The 24,254-nt window shown below is 50.2% G+C and overlaps 1 protein-coding gene and 1 long non-coding RNA gene across 3 annotated transcripts in view; both read right to left on the minus strand.

Moving 5' to 3' along the window:
* The window catches only part of KDM7A (lysine demethylase 7A), a 63,364-nt gene extending 61,224 nt beyond the window's left edge, over positions 1 to 2,140 (minus strand). For both annotated transcript variants that reach the window (XM_033058160.1, XM_033058159.1), the window contains exon 1: positions 1,991 to 2,140. In XM_033058160.1, the coding sequence (XP_032914051.1) occupies positions 1,991 to 2,106 (116 nt within the window). In that variant the 5' untranslated portion in view covers positions 2,107 to 2,140. The remainder of the gene's footprint in view (positions 1 to 1,990) is intronic.
* A 1,857-nt stretch (positions 2,141 to 3,997) lies between these two features.
* On the minus strand, positions 3,998 to 22,981 carry LOC116995016. The gene is made up of 3 exons (XR_004417637.1): positions 20,972 to 22,981; positions 12,908 to 13,010; positions 3,998 to 9,072 (listed from the first exon to the last, which is right to left on the minus strand). It is a non-coding gene; the product is annotated as an uncharacterized LOC116995016 (long non-coding RNA).
* Positions 22,982 to 24,254: the final 1,273 nt, after the last annotated feature.

Consider the following 24,254-nt stretch of genomic DNA (forward strand, 5'->3'; position numbering starts at 1 on the left):
CAGGCCAGGGGAAAAATAAAAGGACAAAAAATAAAATCAAGTAAACGTGAAACTAAGAAGTTGACCAAAAACTTCAAGATTTGAGAGTGTGTGTTTTCTTTCAGAAGCTATGTAACAGTCTTCAGACACTCCTAAAGCAAGGGGAAAGGCACTCCCAGCTGGCAGGGGGCAACACGTCTCCCAAAAACCTGCCCCTTAGTCATGAGACTGGGTGAGCATGCAACTAAATCCCAAAGCAGCACGGCTGCTGCCAGCTCCTGCTGGCCTGCTTGCTTATTTTCCACCCTTAGGATTTCACACTATCAAGGCAGCTCAGTGCTAGCAGGCTTTTTTACCCATTACACGGCAGAGCTTAATCACAGGAACCTGTGTGGAGCTTTTCCAGATCAAGATCCAAGAAAGCTACCAAGTGGTCTGTCCTACCTTTGGATCAGGCAGCATTGTCCTCCCCATAATAATTTCAAAAATTGAGTTCACCCATACCCCAGCAATACTGACACACAAGGCTGGCATTTAAGTTTAGCCTGCATGGAACCTGAGCAATTGCCAGGACATTCTGAAAGAGCAACTACACAAGTGCAGAAAAAAGACTGGGAAGAGAAGGAACCTGTAACCGTACAAACACTCCAGGCAATGCCTGCACCTTTACTGCAGGCAGGGACCGAGTTCTGACAAACTTGCATTAAGCTGCTGTAACCCAAGAGTGTTGTGTGTCTCGCTCTAAGTACAGGCAAGAGCAGTAGCAGTCTAGTTAAAAATATTAATGAGAGGTTGTTTTCAAGGTGCAACAGTCCTGCTTTGCCAGTTTTCATGGTTTACAAAGCCCTTTTCACACTTTGTGCTATACTGCAGCTCGAGCCGGGAGAAGCCCGTGTACAAAGAACAAATCACCTCGACGTATGCACGAGTAAACATCAGAAACGCCTTCCTTCCCTCCTAGAACGTGGCACGAAAACACCCGTGTGTAACAATTACCCTTAAGTAACACCTAGATCCGCAACCTACTTTCCGCCCGCGTTTGTCGTGCGCCGTTTGAGGGGAGCAAACGGCGCAACAAATAAAGGGACGCAGGAACCCAAACGAGCAGGACCCCGCACACGGCCCCCGGCGGGCGGGCTGGGGGCGGCGCTGCGGGCCCTGGCCGGCAGGGGGCGCGGCGCGGGCGGCCGGCGCTGTTGTTGTTGCCGCTCGGGGTATTTAAACGCCGGGCTGTCAATCACGGGCGCCGCGCGCTCCCCGGCGCTCCCCGCACGGCGGGGGCGGCACCGAGCGGCCCCGCAGCCCCGGCCCGGCCGAGCCGCCGCCGCCACCGCCGCGGGCCCCCAACTTGCTCCTTTGTTTAACTGCCCGTGAATCCCCCGTCGCCGCCGCCGCTTCCTCCCGTTCGCAGCGGCTGCCGACGGGCCTTTTATTATTCGCACGCTCGGCTCGCAAAACACACGCGCGGCGGCCGCTCGGGACCGGGCTGGAAACGTCAAAGCGGCGAGAGGCGCGGGGCGACCCTCTCGCTCCTCCTCCTCCGCCCCCCGAACAAAACAGCCCGGAGCTCGCAGCCGGCCGGGGACAGCCCCGGCTCCCCGCACTCCTCCGCCGGGAGAGCTCCCTGTCCCGGGAGAGCCCCCCGGGGGCGCGGGGGGACACGCGGCGCCTCCGCACAGTCGGCACAACTTCGGGGTGGCCCCGACCCCGCCGGCCCCGCATCTGTTGCTCTTTCGTAAGCAGCCCCCCCCTCCGCCCGGCCCGGCCCGTCCGCCCCCTCACAGCCGCGGACCCATGTGCCCGGGGACGGCCGCCGGCACCGTCCCCGCGGCGGCGAGCGGGGGGCGAGCCGGACCGGGCGAGCGCCCGCCGCTCCCCCCGTGCCGCCGCCGCGCAGCCATTGTCCCCCCCGGGGGGAGGGGGGAAGGCGACTGCCACCGCCTGTGCCCGGTGCCGCCCGGCGGCTGCCCCGCCGCGCCGCCCGGCCCCGCCGCGCCGCCCGGCGCCTTACCTGCCGTGGAACCAGTCCTTGCAGATGTCGCACTCGATCATGAAGCGGCTCACGTCGTAGGGTTCGCGGCACACGCAGTACACGGGGGTCGCGGCGGCGGCCGTCGCTCCGGCCATCTTTAAAGAACTCCCTGACTGAGCCGCCCGCCCCGCTCCGCTCCTCCCCGTCCCGTCCCGTTCCCCCCCCGCCCCGCTCCCTCCGCCGCGGCCGCGGCGGCGCCGCCAATAACAACAGCGCGCGTGCCGGCCCCGCACGCCGCGCGCGTCCCCCGCCGCCGGCTGGCACGCGCGCGGGGCGGGCGGCACGGGAGCGAGCGGACAACAGCGCGCGGGGGCGCGCGCACGTGCGTCACCCGGCCCCCGTGGAGGCGGGAGGAGGAGGAGGATGGGGACGGCGATGGGAGGGGGGCGGGGGGGAAGCACCGCCCCGCCCGCCCCGCCCGGCCACCGATCCCGGCCGCGCCTGCGCCCCGCGGAGCGGCGGGCACCGCGCGTGCGCGGGCGGGCCGGCGGAGCGGAGAGCGACTTTCCCCAGCGCGGAGCGCGCGGGGCGGGCGGGGCGCGCACGTGCCGCCCCTCCCGGGAGGCGGGGGCCGCGGGGAGGCACGCGCTGGGCCCCCCCCCCCCCCCGCGCGGTGTCACGCGGGGAGGGGCGGGGCGGGGGTGCCGCGAGGACACGGGAGGAGGAGGAGGAGGAGGCGGGCGCGGGACGCGGCGCGCGCGGCCCCCCCTCACCCCTCAGCCCCGTTATGTAACGAGCGCGGCGGCCGCCACCGCAGCGGCCCGGCCTGGCATGGCCCGGCATGTCCGACCTTGTCCCGTCCGGACACCGCTCGGAGGAGCTGGCGGAGTTCCCTCGCAGCAAGGGTCGTGCAGCTGCCGCCTCTCGCTCCCCCGGGTCGGAGCCTGCTCGCCTCGCCCGTGCAGGTGTCCCCTGCGCTTCGTGCTGAACTCTCCTGCTGCAGTTCAGCACCTGAACACCCAACCGCGGGGCACAGACAGGCAATGATGTTCGCTGCAGTTTGTGAAAAACGTTTTCACACAGCGAATTCCGTACGCGGCAGGCTCGGGGACAGGGACTGTGCTTTCTCCCCGAGGGACCTCGGGGCAGAGGCACATGGATTTTAGGAAGCCTGGACAGGCCGGCACTTCCATTGCCCAGCAATGCTTTATTTCTTGTCAGGGTCTCTGCCTGCGTGTGCAGCGCTGTTCCATTCCACGCCGTCACCCTTCCTTTCAGAACACAAAAGTAGCACTGATGCTTTCAGTATGTGTCATCACAAACAAAAAAGTAGATTTTAGAACAGTTGGGGTGTTTTTTTCCCTGCAGCCTTTCAAGGACTTAGGGAGATTATATTGTATGAGGGAGTGGAGAGCCATGTCCTCCACGCTGTACCAATTTAAACACGAAGCAATAAATATGTTGAAGTGCATGTTACAGTGATCATAACTGTAATAGACACTGCCTACAGCATTATAATTTTACAACCCATGGCCTTAACCACCAGTAGCCACAAAAAAGCAAAAGCTGTAGGTTTGTTTGGCAGAGGGAAGCTCAGAAGTAAATGTTTCCTTTCCAGACTGTTATTGTGAAGCTTGCTAATGTCAACATTTATATAAGACAAGCAACACGAGATGATGATTTGGCAGCAAAATGGACAGCAAAGAAATGTAAAACAAATAAATCCAGCACGCAAGCTCTGGGACTGAATGGAGAATGAGACAGAGAAATAAAGGAAGTGTAAAGGATATCTTCAAGAAATACCAGATTCTTGAACCAAACCATGACCTATTTAGAAAGTGACGAAGGTTCCGACCTGCAGGACGTTGTTTGTGCATGTTTCAATAGTGTTTAGTTTTCCAGCACACCTGTGTTTCAGCAACTCCAAATGGGGCCATAGACACGTCAGTCTTCTAAAAAGCTGATGTAAAATTTATTAGGGGCAAGAAACACCAGTAAGGCAACAAATGATGATTTCAGAGTTTCAGGAAATAGTACATACCAAGAGGCTATGTCATTAAAAATATTGTTTCCCTTTATTCCTTAAAGACACACTCAGGAAGTTGCTTTCTAATGGTAGGGCCTGGAAACTCTTTTCAGAATTAATTACAGATAAAGTGAGGACTACCAAGAGAACTGTTCCAGTTAGAGTTGTTATTCTGTGTTTGTGCAACAAAATTCTGTTTGTTGGTATATGTAGCCAGTCTGCAGCCTGAAAATAGACAATTCCTTGCTCCTTATTTGGGTGTTTCTTACTCTGTCACGGGGTCAGTCTTATCTGGAAGCTGCAGTTACCAGCTGGAGTGATGTCTTTATCCAAACTGGCCATAAAAATATATGGGTGTTGTGTATCAGGAAGAGTGTGCAAACGACAAATGCACTGAACACCTTGGTAAGGCACACGGGAAGAGGGTGGCTGTTCCTGGGAGACATGGGGTGAGGCTGGTGTGGGGAGGAGATCTGGCCAGGCTCAGGGCGAGTCCAGGGTTGGGTCAGGAAGTTTTCACTTGACACAGAAGAAAGCAACCCATCCGTGAGACTGCAAAGAATGAGGAAGCAGGCTGGTCTCTGTACCCTGTGGGGACCTGCCTTTCACTGGCCTTGATTGTGGAAAAATAAATGTTTGTTTGTTTTAAAGAGAGTAGTTGTGATCTTAAGCACGCAAAGTAACGCTCGCTATTTAATAAGCAATTTGCCACAAGCAATGTCGTTTTGTCACTGTGATTTATTTCAGAGCAAAGTGTGTTAGTGATTCAGTCTGCTGCACCTTCACCAGGTGGGGAATACCAACTTCATCTGTTGCAAAAAAAGTGGCATAAACCAGCTCCACCTCCCTCATCTGACCTGCTGTCAGTTTTTCCAAGATTTCTTTCAAACAACACTAGATTATACTTGAATGTAACACAACAAAAGTTCAGAAAAGCTGAGGACCACACACGGTACCAATTACAAAACCCCTTTAATAAGTGTTCTTTCCAGAACCTTGGAGAGCTTTTCTGTGACAATCTTATCAAACACAACTCAGAAACAAAAAATGCTATACCTACCTTCAATGTAAATAACTGAAGCAAGCTGAAAGGCCAATCCCAAAAAAACTCCAGAAGCAAGCTCATTATTCGCAGCTACACAATGATATCAGAAGACACCTGAGGCTGTAGCAGTCTCCATTCTTGTTTCCCAAGACACACTAATGTGAAATAGAGTGCCTTCTAATAGACAACATAGGTTCATGTGCTTGGCCTCTGGCTGTGCTCTGACTGCCACAAACAGGCAAGGCAGCAGTGACAGAGGGCTGGGGAGGGCTGAAGAACCAGCTCTAGAGAAGCTGGTAGCTTTGGAAATCCAAAGGCTGGAGGAAAAAGGCTGGAGACAGTGATGAAGAATCAGTGGAAAGGCAGTGAGAATTAAGAAGACAGGAAGAATGAAGCCTGTTTTAGGAAAGGAGAGTGATCAGTGCCACAGACCAGGACTCCCTGCTCACTCACTGGTGTACAGACACTCACTCCCCCAGGCCCCATCTTGTACCCAGCCTGCCATTCTCTCAGCTGAGCAAGCCAGTTAGTCCTTCAAGCCATGACCAAACATAATCTTTCCACCCTAAAATCCACCAAAACATGCTCTGCCTCATCAAGCTCAACCTCTGAAAAATACAACTTACAGCTTGTACACCAATCAAGTCCCACTGACTGCCTCCATCTCTGTGCCTGGATTCCAGCAAAAACACAATTGGAAACATAGTAATGTGGACTGGGGCTGGCAGGGGTGAGTGGATCTGGCACTCAGAGGTACAGGACTGTAAGTAATGAGCACTGGATCTTCGACACTAAAGTCAGGGTTAGAGATCAGGACACCAAGGACTAAAGAGCACCTCCTCTTTGCTCTTCAGGACAAACCTGAGTGCTGGTACTCAGTAAGGCACAATGCTTCTGCTTGTGATTCAAGGAATGCTGGCTGATAGTTTATCCTTAAAGCTGGAATCAGGTTGTGGGGTAAATGGGCTTAAAGTGTAGGATTCTTCTTGAATAATGTGAGGATTGGGGAGAAATTATAAAATCTGCTACCTGTTTCTTATCATTATGAGATAAACCTGCAAAGGCATTTGAGTCAACCACGTCAAGTGGCTTCCAGTGAGGTCTGTAGGGATGATGGACATGCTCAGGCTTAAGTTTAGGGTGATGTACTGCCATGGGTGGACAGTGGAAGGTAGAGAAAATGCCAGAAATAGGAAAAAGATCTTAGGACTGAAGAACTAGAATGATAGGAAGATGATACAGTTGCCTAGTACTGTAATACATGCTTGTGCATACGTGGGTCAGGTACAGCTCACTGTTGTATGGGTCAGTATGGAGTCAGGATCGTAGTGGGGTTTGGGTCATGGTGCTAAGTACAGGTCACATTAGGCCATTGCTAGGGACTGAGTGTGGGAATTCTGCTGTGGTTGAAGTCAGCAATCAAATAAGCGGAGTGTAAGGAATTCATTTCACTCTGCACGCTCTACAGAATCAATCTACGGGCACACCATCTTCACAGACAAGCTTTGCTGTGCAACGTCCTTCATCCACTAGTGTGTTATTCTCTAGCCATTCACAGCCCTCCAGCAAGGTCCACAGGGCTGAGGGCTGCTATCAGCAGGGAAAAGTGGTTTATTGGTAGCTCTAGAATGCTGACTTACAACTTATCAAAGACATAACCACCAGTACACCGCACATTAGTAGAGAAGAGGATATGGGAGAAGAGGGCACTCGCTGTTGCACAATAAAAGCATCCAAAGCCCATGCCTGGTTTTGTGTATCTCCCAGAGCACATGCCATACACTGTACATGCCATAAAGAGAGGATAAAGAAGGGACAGCAGGGCAGGGAGGTTGTCAGAAAGGAGAAAGGGGAGTTTTCTGGTACTTGTGGCTAAACCACATACAGGTACCCACAAATATGCCTACCTGTCTCTTGGGAGGAGGGGAGAGTTCAGAACCATCAGTCCCAGGATGGTGGCTGTCACCCAGCAGGACATGGACGGCCAAATAAACACCAGAGATGATATCCAGCAGACAAAGAAATGGCCCAGCTGCAACTCAGGCTAGGGAGAATCAGAAAAAAAAAAAATCAGACATTGTTAGCCATGAAAAAAATCAGATAAACTGTTGGGAAAACACAGGGGTAGAGGGACTTTCCCCATGTTTGGTCATTCCTTCAGTGTATTTATATGCATTTTGGCAAAACACTCACTTTTAAAATCACTTATTTCCACATCAGTAGACTTAAGCCTACCGAAAAGCAAAGCTTTGGACTGAAAAAGTGTTCCAGTTCTCCATAGGAAACTGTCTGAAGTATATCCAGAATTGGCAGCATGATCTTTGCATCTGCAGAGAAAATACTGAGTCATGTTGTCAGCCCACACGCATTTAACAAAAATAAAAGCAGACCAACGATTCAGAATTCTCCCACTCATCATTTAAAGAAAACAGAAGTCATTCAGTCATGCCTCATGCTTCAGAGACCTTTAGAAAACACCCAGCACAGGGAACATTCGCCCACGTCGTGCCCACGCACCGTTTCAAACCGGCGGTGTCATCTGCAACTTGTTCACTCACAGGTCTGGCCACTGTTTGCTTCAACATCCTCAGAGGAAGTCGCCGAGACTTAAAAGGTTTCTGCTGAAAACGTGACACGATAGCTGGAGCCTCAGCCCTTGAGTGAGCAGTGCTGAAATGATGTAAGACAGCATGCCTGGCTTGAATTCCTGGAGGAGGCAGGAAAGTGCCGTGCACTTCACAGAAACACAAACTTCAGCTGTAGTTTGAATGAGAGACTACTGTGCTCTCCTGTGCTGAGCTCCCCAGTCATTCATTCAAAAGGGATGTTTGCACAAACATCAAGATTAGGGGAATTACCTAAGAAGTCCTCCTCCTTTTAACCCTTCCCACATAGTCCTCTGGCAAGGAAAAGCTGGTTTCACCCAGCTGCTGGCAACATCACTTCCTCCTTCAGTTCTAAAAGCTGCTTGAAGTATTAGCAGCTGAACCTGGATGAGTGGCAGCCAGCCCAGCTCGTGACGGAGGGGGAGACGTCACACACAGAGCCCGCACAGATGGAGTTACACAATCTCTGTGGTGTTGAAAGCGGCGCTGGAAACTTGTCAGGAGCCCAAAGGCCAGAGCTAATTTGTATTTCCTATTGCACAGCATGATTTTAATCAGAGCGAAAAGCGCCCAGTTGTGTTTTATGTAGCGAGTGTTATAAGCAGAGACAAGTTAACAGAGCAGCTAGGAGCAGGACATGCTCTGAGGACAGCGTAGAGGAACATTAGATGGGGAATATACCCAATTTATCAGTATTTCCTGTATTCTTCAGGATGGCCATGGGCTATGAAGCAAGAGAATAAGAGGCAACTTGCATCACAATTCTGTGATTGCCCAATTTTCTTTACAAGGAAAAAAAAAGTAAGAAAGACACCTGCAAAAACCTTAAAGACAAGCTTTTTAAAATACCTCTTTCCAAAAGTTCTAGATGTGTCACCAAGTAAAAATATAGCATTCAGGAAACCCATCTCACTTGCAGCCGGTATTTGACAGTAGTTAAGTCTAGGTGATCTCTAACAGAAGCTGCTTTGGCTTCAGCTGCAGGTAAGCATGTGCGAGTTCCTCGTTACAATTAAATTTCTGCCTCGTTGAGAGCAGGCAGCACAAAGGACTGGCACAGTCCCCAAGCACTACTGTTCCCAGAACAGGCTCACCTCCAGCACCCCCTTTCCATGCTGTGATGGCTGGAAAGCAGGAGTCAGGAGCCATTTGGTCATCTTGCCCCAGCTCGGCTCCCAGCCACGCTCCCTCCCCAGCACTGCGATGTACCTTTGTGTGCTGACAGCGTGTGCCAGAGAGGGAATGGGGCACCAGGTTAATAGGACAGTAAATACACCTTGACGTTTCTTGATTGGTTTGCTTTGTACTCCCAACAGATTTACTGGAAATTCAGAGGTGGGGTTTGCTGCTCATTGGAGAAAATCCTTCATTTTCAGCCTTCCTCTCTTTATCCACTGGGAATAAACACTCCTTTCCCCCTCAGTTCAGCTTTATTCCTTGACAGCTGAGAAAAAGAAAGGAAGAGGAGAAAAAAAGAAATCAGACCTTGGACCTTTATTTTGCTCTGGAAAGCCAATGTCTAGTTCAGAGTGGGATAAACTGCATGTCACAGATATAAAAGGAAGCCTGTCAGACAAGCTTATCTGTAGCTTCCTATATTCAGTGGGATAAACCCTATCCCCAGAGCATTTTCCCCACCAGCTAGGCCCTTTCTATTGTAGCCCCTGAAATCAGCACCCTTTCCACTCTCATTTCTCCTTCACATGCTCCTTTACTCCCCTCCCCCATGCACATTTGTCCCCCCAACTCAAACAGCTCCCCAAGGAGCTCAGGCACCACCTATGTTCAGGGATGGGGAAAAGAGGAGAGTCAGTTGAATATACAAACCATCCTATTTGCACCCCAGCATGTACAATTCAGGTCTTTGTCAGCATGATGGAGTGCACTCCATCCAGTTTGTTTCCTTCTCTGGGATTATCATCCCCACCCTTCCCACACATGAGCGTTATCAAATGCTGTACCTGAATCAGCCTTTTCAAGACAAGGCTGGCTGCTGCCTGCTTAGTACCTGTCCACCAGTTGCCTATTTGCTTTGTTTAAAAATTGGAGCCAATCATAAAATGTGGTGTGACATCTACAGCGGGCCATTTGAGAAAAAAAAAAAAAAAAAAAAAAAGGTGGTGTCACTCCAGATGGAAGCGCTGGACACCTTGCAGTCCGAGGTGTTTGGGGTGCGGTACCAGCCCCAGCGCTGGACAGACGGACAGCCCGGCAGGAAGGAGGGCAGGGCAAAGGTGCCAAGCGCTGTCGGGGCTGAGGAGCAGCACGGGCAGGGAGGGCCCCAGGCCTGGCAGACAATAGCTGTCTCCCCGCTCGCTCTCCCTGCCGGCCGCATCCGACGGAGGAGCCTCATGAATCAAGGCGAACATCCAGCGACAGGCTGGATGAAATGCATTAATATGCGGGCGCCGCCAGCCCCCTGCCTGGCGCGGCGCTCACCTGCCTGTCTCTCCCGTGTGAGGCGGCGAGCGAACAAAGGAGCGGCGCGGGGCGGCCGCAGCGCTGCCCCCGCCGCGGAGCCAGGCCGCGCCTGCACACAAAGCGCGCCCGCCCGCCGCCATGGGTGTGAGGAGCGCTCCCGCTCGCCCCATTGTCTGCGCTCCTTTGTGCTCCTCCAGAGCCCGCTCCCAACCGCACGGGCAGGCATGGTGGGAGCGGGACAGACACGGCTTTGTTGGAGGGAGCCCTGGAATGGGGAAAGGCTCCTGCGCGGGCGCTGCCGTACGTGCCCGTCTGGGCCCGCGCTGCTCTGCCCTCAGCGCAGGTGGGGAGCAGCGTGCGGACAGACGGACGGGCCGCGGCTGTTCTCCGCACACACGGGCTCTCCTTGAGCACCTTTTTGTCCCTCCAGACTGACCCTGTGGTGCCTTTGGAGGGGGGGAATGGTCACGGGTCCTGCAGAAGGGAGTGAGGGCTGCCCTAGACCCCCATCACCAATCAGCTGGCTGGAGGGGGCAATGAGGAGCAGATTTGGGAGCAGCACACCACCTGTATCCCCCCAGCCTTAGGAGCAGCACAGACACCTCTGCCAAACCTCCGCTACTTTGTCATACAGCACCCCCTGAGCTGCAGCATGGCAGCCCCCCAGGTCCTGCAGGGCTGGTGGCAGGATCCACATTGCCTTGTCTCAGGGCAGAGCTGTCACTGCCAAGCGCTCCCGAGGGCTCAGTCCCCAGCTGCAGCACACTGGGAGCTCTCCTCCCACTGCACACTGGCTTTGGAATGACCAGGACAGGGAGAAAGGGAAAGCCAGGTGTCTCCAGAGCAAGGAGCAGGGTGTCCCCACGGTGCCCAAGGACAAAACACTCCCTAGTCCCACGTGGATCAGCCCCAGCGAGAGAATGCCACAGAGCTGTGGCTCACCTGGACTCAGCATTCTGCTTCGTGCAGTCCCTGCCCTGGCCACCCTCAGCTGCCTCACTTCTCTCCGCCAGCACTGCTCACACAAACAACCTGAGCCACGCACAGAAATGCCTGCAGTGATCCCGGTGTCTTTGAACAATGTGGTCAATGGAACACAAGCAAAGAAAGAGAGAAAAGGTCCAAAGCTGAGGGAAAAGCTTTTTCCTGAGGGGCAGCACCTAGCACCACAAAGGAGCCCAGCACACTCCTGCTCTGCTGTTGGGACAGCAGTGCTGGGAGCTCTGGCACTAAGAACAAGGGTCCAGGGATAAGAATTAAGACACTCACTGCAGGGGTGCTGCTAGTGGAGCCTGAGGGTGTCCACAAGGGACAGGGATAGTGACGAGGCAGCATACAACTAAAAAGCCCATTTCTCAGTCTTGTTGTGGGAAAACAGTTTCTGACATTTTCTGGTAGTAAGAGTGCCATTAAAGAGGAAGGCTCTACCCAAAGTGCAGTTTCTCTTCCTATTCTTTCATTAATTTGGTATATTTTAAATAAATTCTAAATAAATTTTTACAAAAAAACATTCTATGGCAAACAACAGGGAGGTCTCTAGACAAGCTTTGTCCAGGAATACATTTTTCCTAAAGAAAAGTCTAAAACTCCTACTTTAAACAAAAAAAAGCAGAAACATTGAATCTAAACAGCATCACTTCCTTCTTTGAGTTTTCCTGCTTTACAGTGAAGCCTCTACAGATGTTGTGAAGTATATTTGTGCTTTATAAGCAGGAATCATACTGAGTTTGATAGACAAGAGATTCTCAGCAACATCTAAGTTGCAGAAGTGAGACAGTCATTCCCCAAAACCACCAAATAAGAGAATACTGTAAGAGCAGATAAAGCAAAAGCCAGATAGAAGCAAAAGGTCTTCACCTTCAAAAAGTCAGAGAAATGGGAAAGACTGGGAAAACAGGGAAATACCTGGAAAAAAAAGGGGAAAGACCTGCTGGGCAGCAGGTTGGTGGCAGAGCTCCTGGCCTCTCTCCATGCCTCCTCCATGACCCCTCACTGTTTCCCCAGGCAAAAAGGGACACAGCAGCTCTTTCCCCAAGCCAGCACCACAGAGTGGCATTTCAGCAGCTGGAGAGCTGACTGCATCAGCCCAGAGCTGAACTAATAGAAGAGTCATTTTGAAATCCAAGCTTGGAGGGGCTGCCTGAATTAATGAAGCTGATGGGATTGGGATGAGGTGCAACAAGGTGCCTCTTACTGAAAAACAGAGAACTTCCCCCAGGCTGCCTTTGGCTCCTGCAAAGCATCCAGGTCAGTTTGTAACTTATTAATACCAACACTCACAGGATCAAAGTTCAGCACGTGTTTAGTTGCTCTTCTGGAACAGCAGACTTGAAAAGCATATTGTGCAGGTATCCTAGGAGAAGGAATCCACTGCCCATCTGCTCAGAGACAGCCACTGCACCACGTTGGGTCGGGAGGCAGGCTTCCTTCACCACCTTGTGCCTGAAGAGCTAGCTCTGTTCAACTACTGCACCCCTCTCCATCAAAGTCCTTCCTCCTCTTGGGACAAAACAGTTTTGCACCCAAGTGATGCTCTAAAGGGTCCCCAAGTTTAGGAGGAAATCCTCATCAAGGAGATTACTCTGCATATTTTAAGTGTCTCCCATGCAGCTGGAATAGTACCTTAATCTAATTACACCTCCAGTGCCCCAACTGAAAGTGTTCAATATGTGATGCAGCTTGGAAAATTAATCACTTTGCCATGGACAGCAGAGATGGGTAGTGGAGTCAGTGTGGAGCACAGAGATGAGAACAACGGGGCTGTATCTCCCAGCCCTGGGACTTGTGTGCAGGGGCACTGCTGTGGTTCCCTAGACCAGCCTCTTGCCAGGCCATTAAGAACACACAAGCCAGCTCACCTCCAAAAAATGCAGATTTCCCAGGGCTGGTTTTCTGTCTGCTGCTCCTGGGAGGGAAAAGTGATGCTGGCAGATGTGGAACATGAGGGTACACACAGAGGACCTGCAAGAAGGAAAGGAAGGTGAGAGCTCATTGCTGATCAAACCTGAGAGAGAAGCACTGATGGATAGGGCTGAGTCTTTCAAAACTATCACTGGGCAGGATGGTGCTAAAGACAAAATCAAATCAAGAGTTTCTGAACAGGTGGCATGCTTTGAATCCTGCCTGGGCTGGGATCACCACTCCTTACCCTGGCTTATGGCTGTTGCAGTGATCAAGTTACCCAGCAAGAAGAGGTTACACAGCAATTATAAGTCCCTCCCCACCAGCAGAGCAACCAAAGATCCTCTGCTACGCTCAGCTTCCCTGCAGGCTCACAAATCAGAGCCAAACAGGTTCAATTTGCTGTGCAGCTACTGCCCAAACCAGTGTGGGTACCAGCATGGAGCCTGATTGTCAACACACAAGGCTACATGGACTTGCAGGATGATGCACAGGTGTGTTTGCTTGCTTATCCAAACCTGCAGATGTCCAGAGAGCATATAGTTCTGTTGTTTAAAGAGGGTTTATGACCATACTTGATAATTAACCATATCTATGGATTGTTCTTTAACTGTCTGTGCTTTGTGAAGGTCAGAGTTACAAACGCCCAAACAAAGTTCCTGGAAGCGTTCTTCATCAGCAATCAGTGATTTATCAACCACTTCTGGCATCAGTTGAGAACATTCTGCTATTGCTTATTGTGACCCATGAAGAGACACTATTTCAGCCCTATTAGAAACAAAATGTTCACTGCTGTTTGCATGGTAGCAGTGCCTAGTGCCAGACCTGCACAGAGACATCACCTGTCACCTCTAATCAAAGGCGGGTCTGGTGGGAAGGAAGTTCAGAGATTATTCCTTCCTGTGTGCTGTTCCAAGGCATCACTAAACATTCACCACACTTACAAATGGGTTTTTTATCTGGTGGGAGAAATCATCCCTTCTCCCCCATGCTTACAGAAGAAAATACAATTGAAAAAAGGAATAAGTTCCACTTCTGCAGCCACTTACCAGAAGAAATGATGTGTTTTGGCCATCAGGATCATCTGTTTTCCCTGCAAAGACGTATTAAGAAGGTCCTTGCTTCTCAGTGACTAAGGAGGAGGGAAGAGAAACCTTGACCACAAAGAGGAACTCAGTCTCTGGGAAACAGGCAAAGAGGATGCTGTTAAACATTTCAGGAAACACTAGGGGAAAGACGGGGGCAGCCAGAAGTTTTGAAAGTTTTGATTTCCCCAAGAAAATAAACTGCCTATTCTAACTAGAGGAGAAATGGCTTGTGAGCCCTCTCTCCTGAAGAAGTTTCTCCTACGGTACTCAATACTGTAAAGGGCTGCAGAGGAAGGATGACTCTTGACTGGATTAACTTTACAAGGTAAAAGTGACTGTTTTTTTCCCCAGGGAGAGTTAAAGTAGACTCATGCCCTTGATGAAGACTGTTTGAAACCCTCCTGCTTGCACGAAGAGCACAGGAGCTCCTGCCACTGGAGCAAAGGCATTGCTTAGCCCAGGACCACCCCAGAACTGCCTGAGAGACATCTTTGTGGGGGGAAGTTGAATACTTCAGATTCCCTTTTCAACCAGGCTACTTATGCTTTGGATCTGTTTTTGTTAAAGCCTTCTTATTTTAATTAAGAAAGTACTTGTTGAAAAAGCAATACCCTGCCCCTTTGGTTACCATTAACATGTGTCTGCTGAGACTGCCAGCAAGCCTTTGAGATGCAGCAAGGCTGAACTCAGTAGTTCTCAAGGAGTTACAAAAACCTTTTAAATGTAGCCTGGGAGAATGATTGTACTCTCAGCAAACTGAAGATACACAACCCTGAGAAATTCAGCTGGTCAACAGCAGCCTCATGATGCACAGGAACAGGAGTGCAAAGCTCTGCCCTGGGGAGGAGCAACAACAGCCATCCACATGGGCTGAGAAAAGACTGGCCAAGTAATTGCCCAGTGAAAAAGGAGCTGGGAGCTGCAGGCTTGCCAAGCAGTGTAGGAGTTAGCAGTGTGCTCTCATTGCAAACCCAAATTGCACAGCAGGCAGTGTGAGGGGCAGCGTGGCCAGCAGGCTGTGGGAAGAGCATAATTCAGCCCTGCTAAGTCTGCATCTGGAATAGAGCTGGAATAGCAGGCTTCATGAATGGTATGAATCCCAGAAAAGAGTTCACAGAATTCCTAGAATATCTGATATCTAGAATATCTAATAATTTTAATTATTAGAGGGGAAAAAATGAAGGAAAAACCTGTAAGTTACTATTTCCTCCAGTTCCCGTGTCTTTATAAGTGGTCCTACATCACCAAGTTTAGGATGTGTATCTGAGAAAGAAAGGTTTCCTTTCAGAGGAGAATTTCTTGGAGGAAGAACTGGGAAAGGCTACTAAGCTGTCTGTGTTGTCCAGGACACAAGACAGTGCTGCCCGCAGCCTTCCTGCCATCAGAACATAAGGAAAAGACAGGCATTAAAAAAGAGAAAGATAAAAACCATGGTTGACAACCTCCCTGCCCTCCTGCGGCCCTACCAGCACCATAGCAAGATGCTTTTGAAATGGCAGAGTACTAATCGGTGTTTTTTTACAGGATAAGGTGGAGAAGATCAGATAGGAGAAAATACATCTGCACTGAAATATCCTTGATCTCCTTTGAAGAAATGCACTGCTTTTAACCACCAGGTGCCTGTCCCCAGTGCAGGCCAGTAGGTAAACAGACACAGACAGTGTTTGTAGCAGGAAGCCAAACCAGAAAGGAATTTTATCCACCCAGAACAGGCCCCTGCCTGGGGCAGCTGGGAGACCTCTCTAGCAGTCGAACACTGTCACCAGTGAGGGTCTCACCTGCCCACATTCCTACTGCTCCTTACTGGCACAGGGCCGATTTTCATCTCTGGAAACTGAGACACCCATCTGCATTGACCAAAAATCAGTGTTCAACAGCAATTATTAAAGGAAACTGCTGCCCAAGCAGCACCAACAAGCATTTGGCTGGCCATGCTGACAATAGTGCAGATAACCTGCAGAGCCCTCCTGCCCAGTCCAAGGGGAACAACCTTGGACTCAGCTCACCACTTGGGCGCTTGCACACAGCCTATAAATCTCAGCTGTTTGACTGCTGCTCACGGATTATTATTCTGCCCTCCCTTCTTGTCTCCCATCCCTCCAGGAGCCCATTGTCCTTCCAACACAGGACAGATTTTTTTCTGGAGAACATCAGCACTTCTCCACAAGACCTCCCAGGCACCAGAGGTGATGGACAGCAAGACAGCAGAGCCTAATCCCCACATGTTATGTGGTTTTTTTCATCCCATTGCCTTCCTTTTACAGCCTAAGTGTGAGAGACTCAGGCCAGACCTCAGCCTCCATCTGCAGCATGGGATTATGATCTGAAGCATAATATTTCTTTATGAGCAAATTATCACCAAGACTTCAATGCGCTGTTGGCCTTTTAAAAATCTAAGTGTTTAGTATTTTTATTTCTTTCTGCTCTGCAGTTTATGGCTCCCATAAATCAGATGACAGACTGTGGCACAGAGGGCTGATCTCATCTGTGGGAGCAGGGAAAGGCAGGAGAAGGGAGCACTGACAGAGGTGTTAACCAGGGGAACCTCTGCTGTAGGCATCCCCATGGGGAAGGCAGGATGCTGCCCACCTGAGGCAGTCCTCACAACCATGCCAACTCCTCTGACACTGAGTTTAAAAGCTTCATTTCTTCTATGCCACACCACCTCACTGTAAAAACTGAAAACCCAGTTCTCTCTCTTGCAGAAGCAGTGATAGATCCACTAGGATTCACAAACTGTTCCATCACTACAGGGACACAAACAAGCAAAGTGCTGACCCACACTGGTAAATCAACCCACACACCTGAAACAGTCTCACCCAGTGTATTGCTGATCTAGAAGCCTTACCTTGTAGCAAATTAAGGATGCTGCCATGGTAGAAAGTCCATTTCAGAGCTGTAAAGTTGGTGCTGAAGTCCCAGGTCTCACAAGTAAAAGACCAAATCCCTAAAGATGCTTATTCACTCAGAGATGCACCAAAGGTCATGCTATGAAAGCATTCCAGCAAGCAGCATTCAGGGAATCCTCCTCCCCCCATCTCTGTGCTTCCAAGTACTGTTAAAATCTGAACTACAGTCAGCCTGTGCCCTCCCAGGCAAATGGGATTCACAGCCCTTCCTTTCTCCTGCCCCTGTCACCTGCCCCAATGACTTGGACTCTGCTTCAGGACTGACACTTTCCTACATGCACATATGTGTATGCCTAACACTGCTGAGCAGGCCATCATCTTCACAAAACCTCATAAGACAAATTATGTATAATATTGCAAGGACTTTGTTGGACTGGGGCTTGCAGGGTTCTTCACTGGGCCTGGGTTTATTTCTAGCTGTACTGCTTTACTCATTGATAAGAACTGCTTTCTTCCTCCATGCTCAATGCTGCTTTGCTAGGGCAGACTTTGGTACAGAAACTTTATCCTCTTGGCAGTGCTAGGTTTATGGTTGCACTTGATGATCTTAAAGGTCTTTTCCAACCAAAACAATTCTGTGATTCTAAGAGAAAGGGAACACAGGCAGCTTAATGCTGCTTAAGTGAAGATCTGTGGCAGGTAAGAGGACTTCTGCAAGGACAAGTCCTTCCACTGGCTCACATAGGACCAGAAGGTGATGGTCAAAAATGCCAATCCTTCCTTTGGTATTTCCAAAGCAGTGGAAACCTCCACCAGCAGTTTGAAGTTCCATGGATTTTTGCCTACTGAAGCAAAAAATGGTGCTCATCATTGCCCTGCCTGCAATCCAGTCTCTACCACTGCTGTGCCCTTGACCAGTAAGATTTTACCTGCTATCAAAGGCTGGATAAGAGCCATCCTCAGCAAGGACCTGCCCTCTCAATGAGTGCTGGCAGCTTTGGGCTGTGCATCCATCCATCCATCCATCCATCCATCCATCCATCCATCCATCCATCCATCCCACTGTCTGGGTGCCCACAGTCATGCACACAGCACTCAGTGTGACAGCTGGAGCCAGGCTGTGACAAAAAGGACTCCCAGGCGAGTCAGGGCCCTGCCAGTGGCTCACCCCCATGGCTGGGGCTGTCACTGGAAGTAACAGGATTAGCAGAGAGAAGAGAAAGCTTCCAGGCCAGGAATAAATAGAGGAATGGAATAAGGAGCTCAAGCCATGCTTTTAACCAAGTTTTGAGCATTAGAGAATCTTTTTAATAATAATGAGACTCGAGTGGTTTTTTAAAAGGGAAGAAAAAGAGTAGCAAGAACCTGCTCTCTCCCAGAAAACCACGTTGCTGCACAGAGCAATTCCCCAAACACAGACACCAGTCTGGTCCTCCCAAAACCTGGTTGTAAAGCGAACAACTGCTGTGCTATTAAAGTGCCAGATAAGCCAGGCGACAGCACCAGCCAGACTCCTGGAGCTTCAATACTCCAGGATCACTTGGACACATCAGCTTTTATCCTGAAAGTATCGGAATCCAGGAGTGTTAAGACCAGGGTAAACATTATCAGTTGCTGTTCTGCCCTCCTGCAGGGACTACAGTGGATCTGTTTGGACAGAAGGGCCAGCAGGAAGAAACAGCATCAGCTTCAAAAAGCTACCTGTTCTCTCCCTGAAAGAACTTGGGGGAAATGCAAAATTCACTGTGTGCCTCTGAAAGTCATGCAACTGCTTTCAGTGCTGAAAATGTGCATCTTGTTTTCTCCATTTCTCTCTCCATGGCTGCTCCTCCATGGTGCTGGACATCTTGGCTCCAGGTGGGTGTGGGTGCTGCCAGCCCAGAGCCCCTCTCCACCCCAGACCACCTCCCCTTGCCACGGAACAGAGGGGCACATTAGGACAGGGTTTAAAAAAAGAACAAACAAAAAAGAAGTGAACTAAAGCCAATTAAAAGCACAGGAAAAATGCAGGGAGGCAGGTTGTCATTACCAGAGTTGGAATTTGGCCTGGGTGCCATGGAGATGAAACCTGGCAGATGGTTAAGGTGTACACGGGAAGCACGCGTGCAGCACCTGACTCTAGATTTATGACCAATTAATCCAACAAAAGAGAAATCTTGACAAGGAAGCCAGAGACCTACAAAATGAGTAAGTGAACCATGAAAAGGGGAGGCTCTCCCATCCAAAAAAAAAAAAAAAAAAAGAAGAAAGAAAGAAAAATAAAAGGAAAGAAAAGAAAAAAATAAAAAGAAAAGCAGCTGAGTGTACAATACCTACAGAGCCGTGAATAAACTGAAGTTGGAACAGATGGAGAGAGAAACAAACCACGGTGTGTATTAGTTGGCTCCCAAGTAAAAGCCAGCATAGGGAAAGAGCTTCCCCACAATTCAAGGAGAGAACAATAGGCTCCAGTTCTGTAGCAGCCCCTTCCCCAGGTGCTCAGTGTCCTTCCTACTGCTTAATTTAAGGCTCACAGGCTGCAGCACTCTTGGATACAAGATCCTAACAAACAACCAGCAAAGCATATTTTTTTTAATAATGAACCATGTGTCTCCAATTAAAAGAGCCCAGGCACAAGGCAGCAGAGACAGGAGCCTTCTCTGGCAGCCCATCACAAAGACACAGACCCCAACTACATGGCCTTGCCTCAGACTGCATCTGAAACAGGATCAGGGATAACAAACAAGGGCTTTCCATGGATAGTGACTGCCCTGAAGTGGTTGCAGTCTGATGGGCAAACACTTGGTAAACCCCAGCACCATTTGGAGGCACAGAAGTGACCTTTGCCTTTGCAGGCGAGAGTGGTTTTGCACACCAACATTTCCATTGAATTTTGTCTGCCACCTGTAAACTAAAGCTCTGGCCACATCAGAAACGAGAAAACAAGCAAGAAGGAGATGAGCCGACCCACTCTGGGAATGGGAGTAAGGAAGAGGTTAGTGTGGTGCAATTAAGCACAAAGAAAGAAGCCCCTCGCTACAAGGCTATTAAAAATCCCAACTGTGAAGAAAAGGAGGGATGCAAACTGTGGTTCTGTGGAGCACCAGGCACTTCTGGCCCACAGATACCCTCACCCCGACCCGAGGGCAGCAGCAGGCACTGAGGGAAGACAGCAGCCCCCAGCTTTCCTTCCAGGTCTGCAAACACAGTCCCGCCACTGCCCTATCTGGGATGTAAATCCCAAAGATAACAAGCCCAGCTCTACAGACAACATTTATCACCCACTTTAAAGACAGGCAGCTTGGGACTAAGCCCTTGAGAGGCACTCCCCATGCATGGCAAACTTAGCCTGGAAAAAACAAGTTTTAAGTCTTGTCTTGAAGGTGGTGGGCCAAAACTTAACAGGCTGCACAGTGAGAAGGGTTTTGCAGAGCCATGTGCTCCCTGGAATTCCTGTCCCCAAAAGCCCCTCCTTTTGCCCATGCTCCTGACAGACCTGGATGCTCAGGCATCAGCTGGTTTGCTTCTTGTAGAGCTGAGGGAATACCAGCACATTTCCCCCCCACTAAAACTGAGCTTATAAAAGAGCACTGTCTGAGAGGTAGCACCTGTAATGAGCCCAAGCACAGGCACAAGATATTAAAACCTCCCCCCATCTCTACTCCCACCTGATTCCCTCTGTGGCTTTAAGCAAATCACATAACTTTTCCTCTTTAGTTTCTGCACCTGGGAGAGAGTAATATTTACCTATCCCAGAAGGGTGTTAAGAGGATTAGCTAATGTTTGCCCAGCATTTTAAAGGATAAAATATTCTGTATTAATTCCCGGCTGCTGAAAAGAACTGACATGTGTGAGTCTCATTAACTCCAGTGGAAGATTTTTACTCGAGTTGGGCTTTGCTGTTTCAGAAAAGTAGAAGCAAGATGACGTGACGTTAACATTTCACAAGGTGCCTGCAGCACGGGCTGTAAAACCCCCTTCTCTTCTGACTGCCACCAGCCTCCTGCTGCACCACTGCCTGATCTGCACAGATTCTGTTAAAGATTAAAGCAGTCCCAACCCAACATAGCCCAGGGTCCCCCCCTTTGCAGGGAGCTGCCCTCACCTGCGAGGTGGCCTCTTAAGGGTTAAACACAGCCACTGCACTGGGGCTGCCCTTCTGCTCAGATTGTCAGTGTTGCTCAGCTCTTGTTTGGAAGCCAGGTTTGCTTGCTGTGACAGCTGCAGGCTGCAAGTGGGATCGTGCAGCACCACATCTGTTGGTGGGTGTGCCAAGGGAACACACCAGGTGGGCGGGCATCCCCTCTGCTGCTGTGCCACTGCTCTGGCTGTGTCCCCTGCCACCTGGAACTGAGCAGAAAGAAAAAAGCATTAGATAAGAACTGGGCTCCAGCAGCACCCAGCTGTCTCAGCAGGCTTTACAACCCAGCACACCCATAGTGCATGGGAAAATACAGCACTGCACATCTCTCAGATCAGACCACCCACTGCTCAGGCCCTGCACATTCCCCATGTGGCACCAGCAGTACCACAACATTGTCGTTCCCTCCCTGAGCACTGGACACCACGTTCTGCAGGGTGAGGACAATGAGATGCTGCCCTGGGTTCCTTTTCCTTGTCTGCTTCTCACTGCACTTTGCCCCAGTGCTGGTATCGGTGCTCATGGGGTCTCCACTCACAGCTCGTGGAAATGCCAGCAGCCTTCATGTGCTCCTGGGACAGAACAAGGGGAGGGTTTGTCCCTTGGTGTCTGCAGTGCTCTGGGGTAAACAGGGCACAGCAGCCAGCAAGCCCTGAGGCCGTGGTAGATGCATCTCTGTAGGGCTGTCTTCAAAAGCAGCACAGCAGGGCTGAGCCCCAGGCAGTGGGGAGGGGGGACAGGGGACTCACGGCACCCTCCGGAAAAGGATTGTGTTTAACTGCTGGTTTACTGCCTGTATATGGCTGTACAATAAGGAAAGGCTGCAGGAAGGTGTTTGAAAACCAAGCTAACCTGCTTCAGACTCATGAAAGAAAGACACCACCAAAAGCAGCCCCCCACTGGCCCCGCAATTTCAGGGAGGGGAAGCTGGTTTGAAGCCTGAGAACAATGGAACAACCTTCCCTGCCTTTCTTCTGGCAAAGGTGTCCATGCTGGGGAAGGCACTGAACAAGATAGCTCCATGCCAATAAAGCATCCCTTGTGCCCTCAAACATCACAGCTATGCACTTCCCAACCTCCATCATTGCAGTCTGCTGGCAGCACCAGGAATTCTCAGCCCTTACTGTGCAAATCCCTGAGCAGAGGCATTGGCACAGCCACGGTGGCACGGAGGGCTGTTGGCCTGCGCTGCTCTGTGCACTCCCCACGCGTGGTGGGGCAGATCAGAGAGCTCAGTTTTCCTTTCCAGAGGCCTCCCTTGGCTCCCATCACTCCCTATCTCTCCTGTCTTACCCAATGTCCAGGACAGCAGGCAGAGACCAAGGCACTGCAGACAACTGCTGAGCAAAATCAAAAGCACAGACTGAAACATGACTAATTTCTAACACATCACAGCCTACAAGTCATTCTGTTTGTGAGCCTCAACTGCTCTTGGCTGCTTTCATACCAGCTCGTTTCAAGGGTGAGTAAGCAGACAGTGGCAGACATGACTTTTATTATTCCCAGAGCTTTGAAGCTCTACCATTTCCCTGTGATTAGCTGGCTGCATCAGCTGTCTGTAGTGGCACATTTTGAAGAACTCAGCAATGAGACATAGGTAGCCAGACCAAGCTGAGCTGGAGCTCAGCAAGCTCCATTGGCAGTATTTCATGGTGACTCAGTAGTTGCCCACCCTCTATTATTCATTGCTTTTATCCCAGCATTTTATTTCAATATTCTTGACTACTGCCAAAAAAGCCCTTTCACAAGCAGAGGTCAAAGGCAACAAAAACAGCTTCAAGTATTAAGTGAAGCCCATTTCTGTTGAAGTGAATTTTGGGATGAATATCCTCCAAGAATAAGCAACACCATTGAGAGAAAAATATAGAAAAACTGAGCTACAACAGTGTGAGAACTTCATGTATTTATACATGTGTATGTACTCATACATATGCAAAAGAATAAATACAGAAACATGCATCTCTTAGACTAGAAAGTGAAACTTCCTGCATTTCTGAACATCTCCCTTAAGCCAGCTTATTACACAAGTTTTTGCTTTATATATATATTTAGAAATATAGCACTTACACACACTTCAGAGAGAACTGTAAGTCTCCTTTCCATCCCTGATTAAACTCCTGTAGTATTTTCCTGCAGCTCTAGAACTTCTGCAGTTCTTATCTATACTTTTACATTTAACCACCTCTAGTTTGAATGGCTGAACATTGAAAAGTATCTCTGTATAGCATGAAGCAGCACAAACATCAAAGTCTAAGCGGAAGCACCAGATTGTGATTGTGGGGGTTTTTGCACTGACTAGTTAAAATTCTACTTTTAATTCCACTGCCAAAAGTTTAGAGCTGGAGACAGATCACTCTTTCCTCTTGAAAGGGACTGATTGTATTTATAGCTTGTTACAGAGTCTAAGGGCAGATGAAAGGCTGGAGACAGAGCAGGGCAGTGCCCCACATCCAGTGCCACATAAGAAGAGGGTGAGGGCTCTGGCAGCAGTCAGAGGAACTTCCAGATGTAGTTCCCAGCAGTGCTCAGCCCCTTTGGGTAACCTCAGATGTGTCATTTAACCTTCCTCTGACTCAGTTCCTCAGTACTGGGGAAATAACACCACCACTGTACTACGTAGGAGTTTTGGGCAGATAGACACCTTCTCAATGACTATTGGAATCCACACTAGAAGTGTAACTGAAATAGAGATCAGTTGCAATTCTAGAGAAATGACACCAGCGTGGGCTGGGAAGAAGGGATGAGATGTACGGTACAAACACAAGGAGCTCCCTACCACACTCAAAAGGGCTTGATCATGAACTGAGGCACTGGGTTGAGAACCCAGCTGGGGTCCTGCTTTGTGGCAGATCCTTGGGTCCCCTCAGTGGCTCTGCAGTGCCTTTACCTCCTGGTTGTGAAAGACGCATCAGCTGCGTGGCTCTCACGTCACTGCTGGGGCTACTCAGCCACCCAGCAAGGGAAACAAAACACAGCACCTTTCCTACAAATCTGCTACACCTCTGCCTACACCCTACAACTCCCCCAAAGGCAGGTGACCCCAGCTGAGTTCCCATGTTTGAATCTCTGGGCCATGCCAAGATTTTGAACCAATGTCACGTTTTGGCACATCAGACATGACCCAGATTCCTCTACCTAACTGTGGAGTGAACACAAGGGCAGGTCCCAGCCCTGTTCCCCTGGCAAAGTGTGATAGCATCTGACACCCAGGGCTGGTGGAGCAGGGCTACCTGGGCCCCTGTGCCTC

Source organism: Catharus ustulatus, chromosome 4, assembly GCF_009819885.2.
Source record: "Catharus ustulatus isolate bCatUst1 chromosome 4, bCatUst1.pri.v2, whole genome shotgun sequence".
NCBI lineage: Eukaryota > Metazoa > Chordata > Aves > Passeriformes > Turdidae > Catharus > Catharus ustulatus.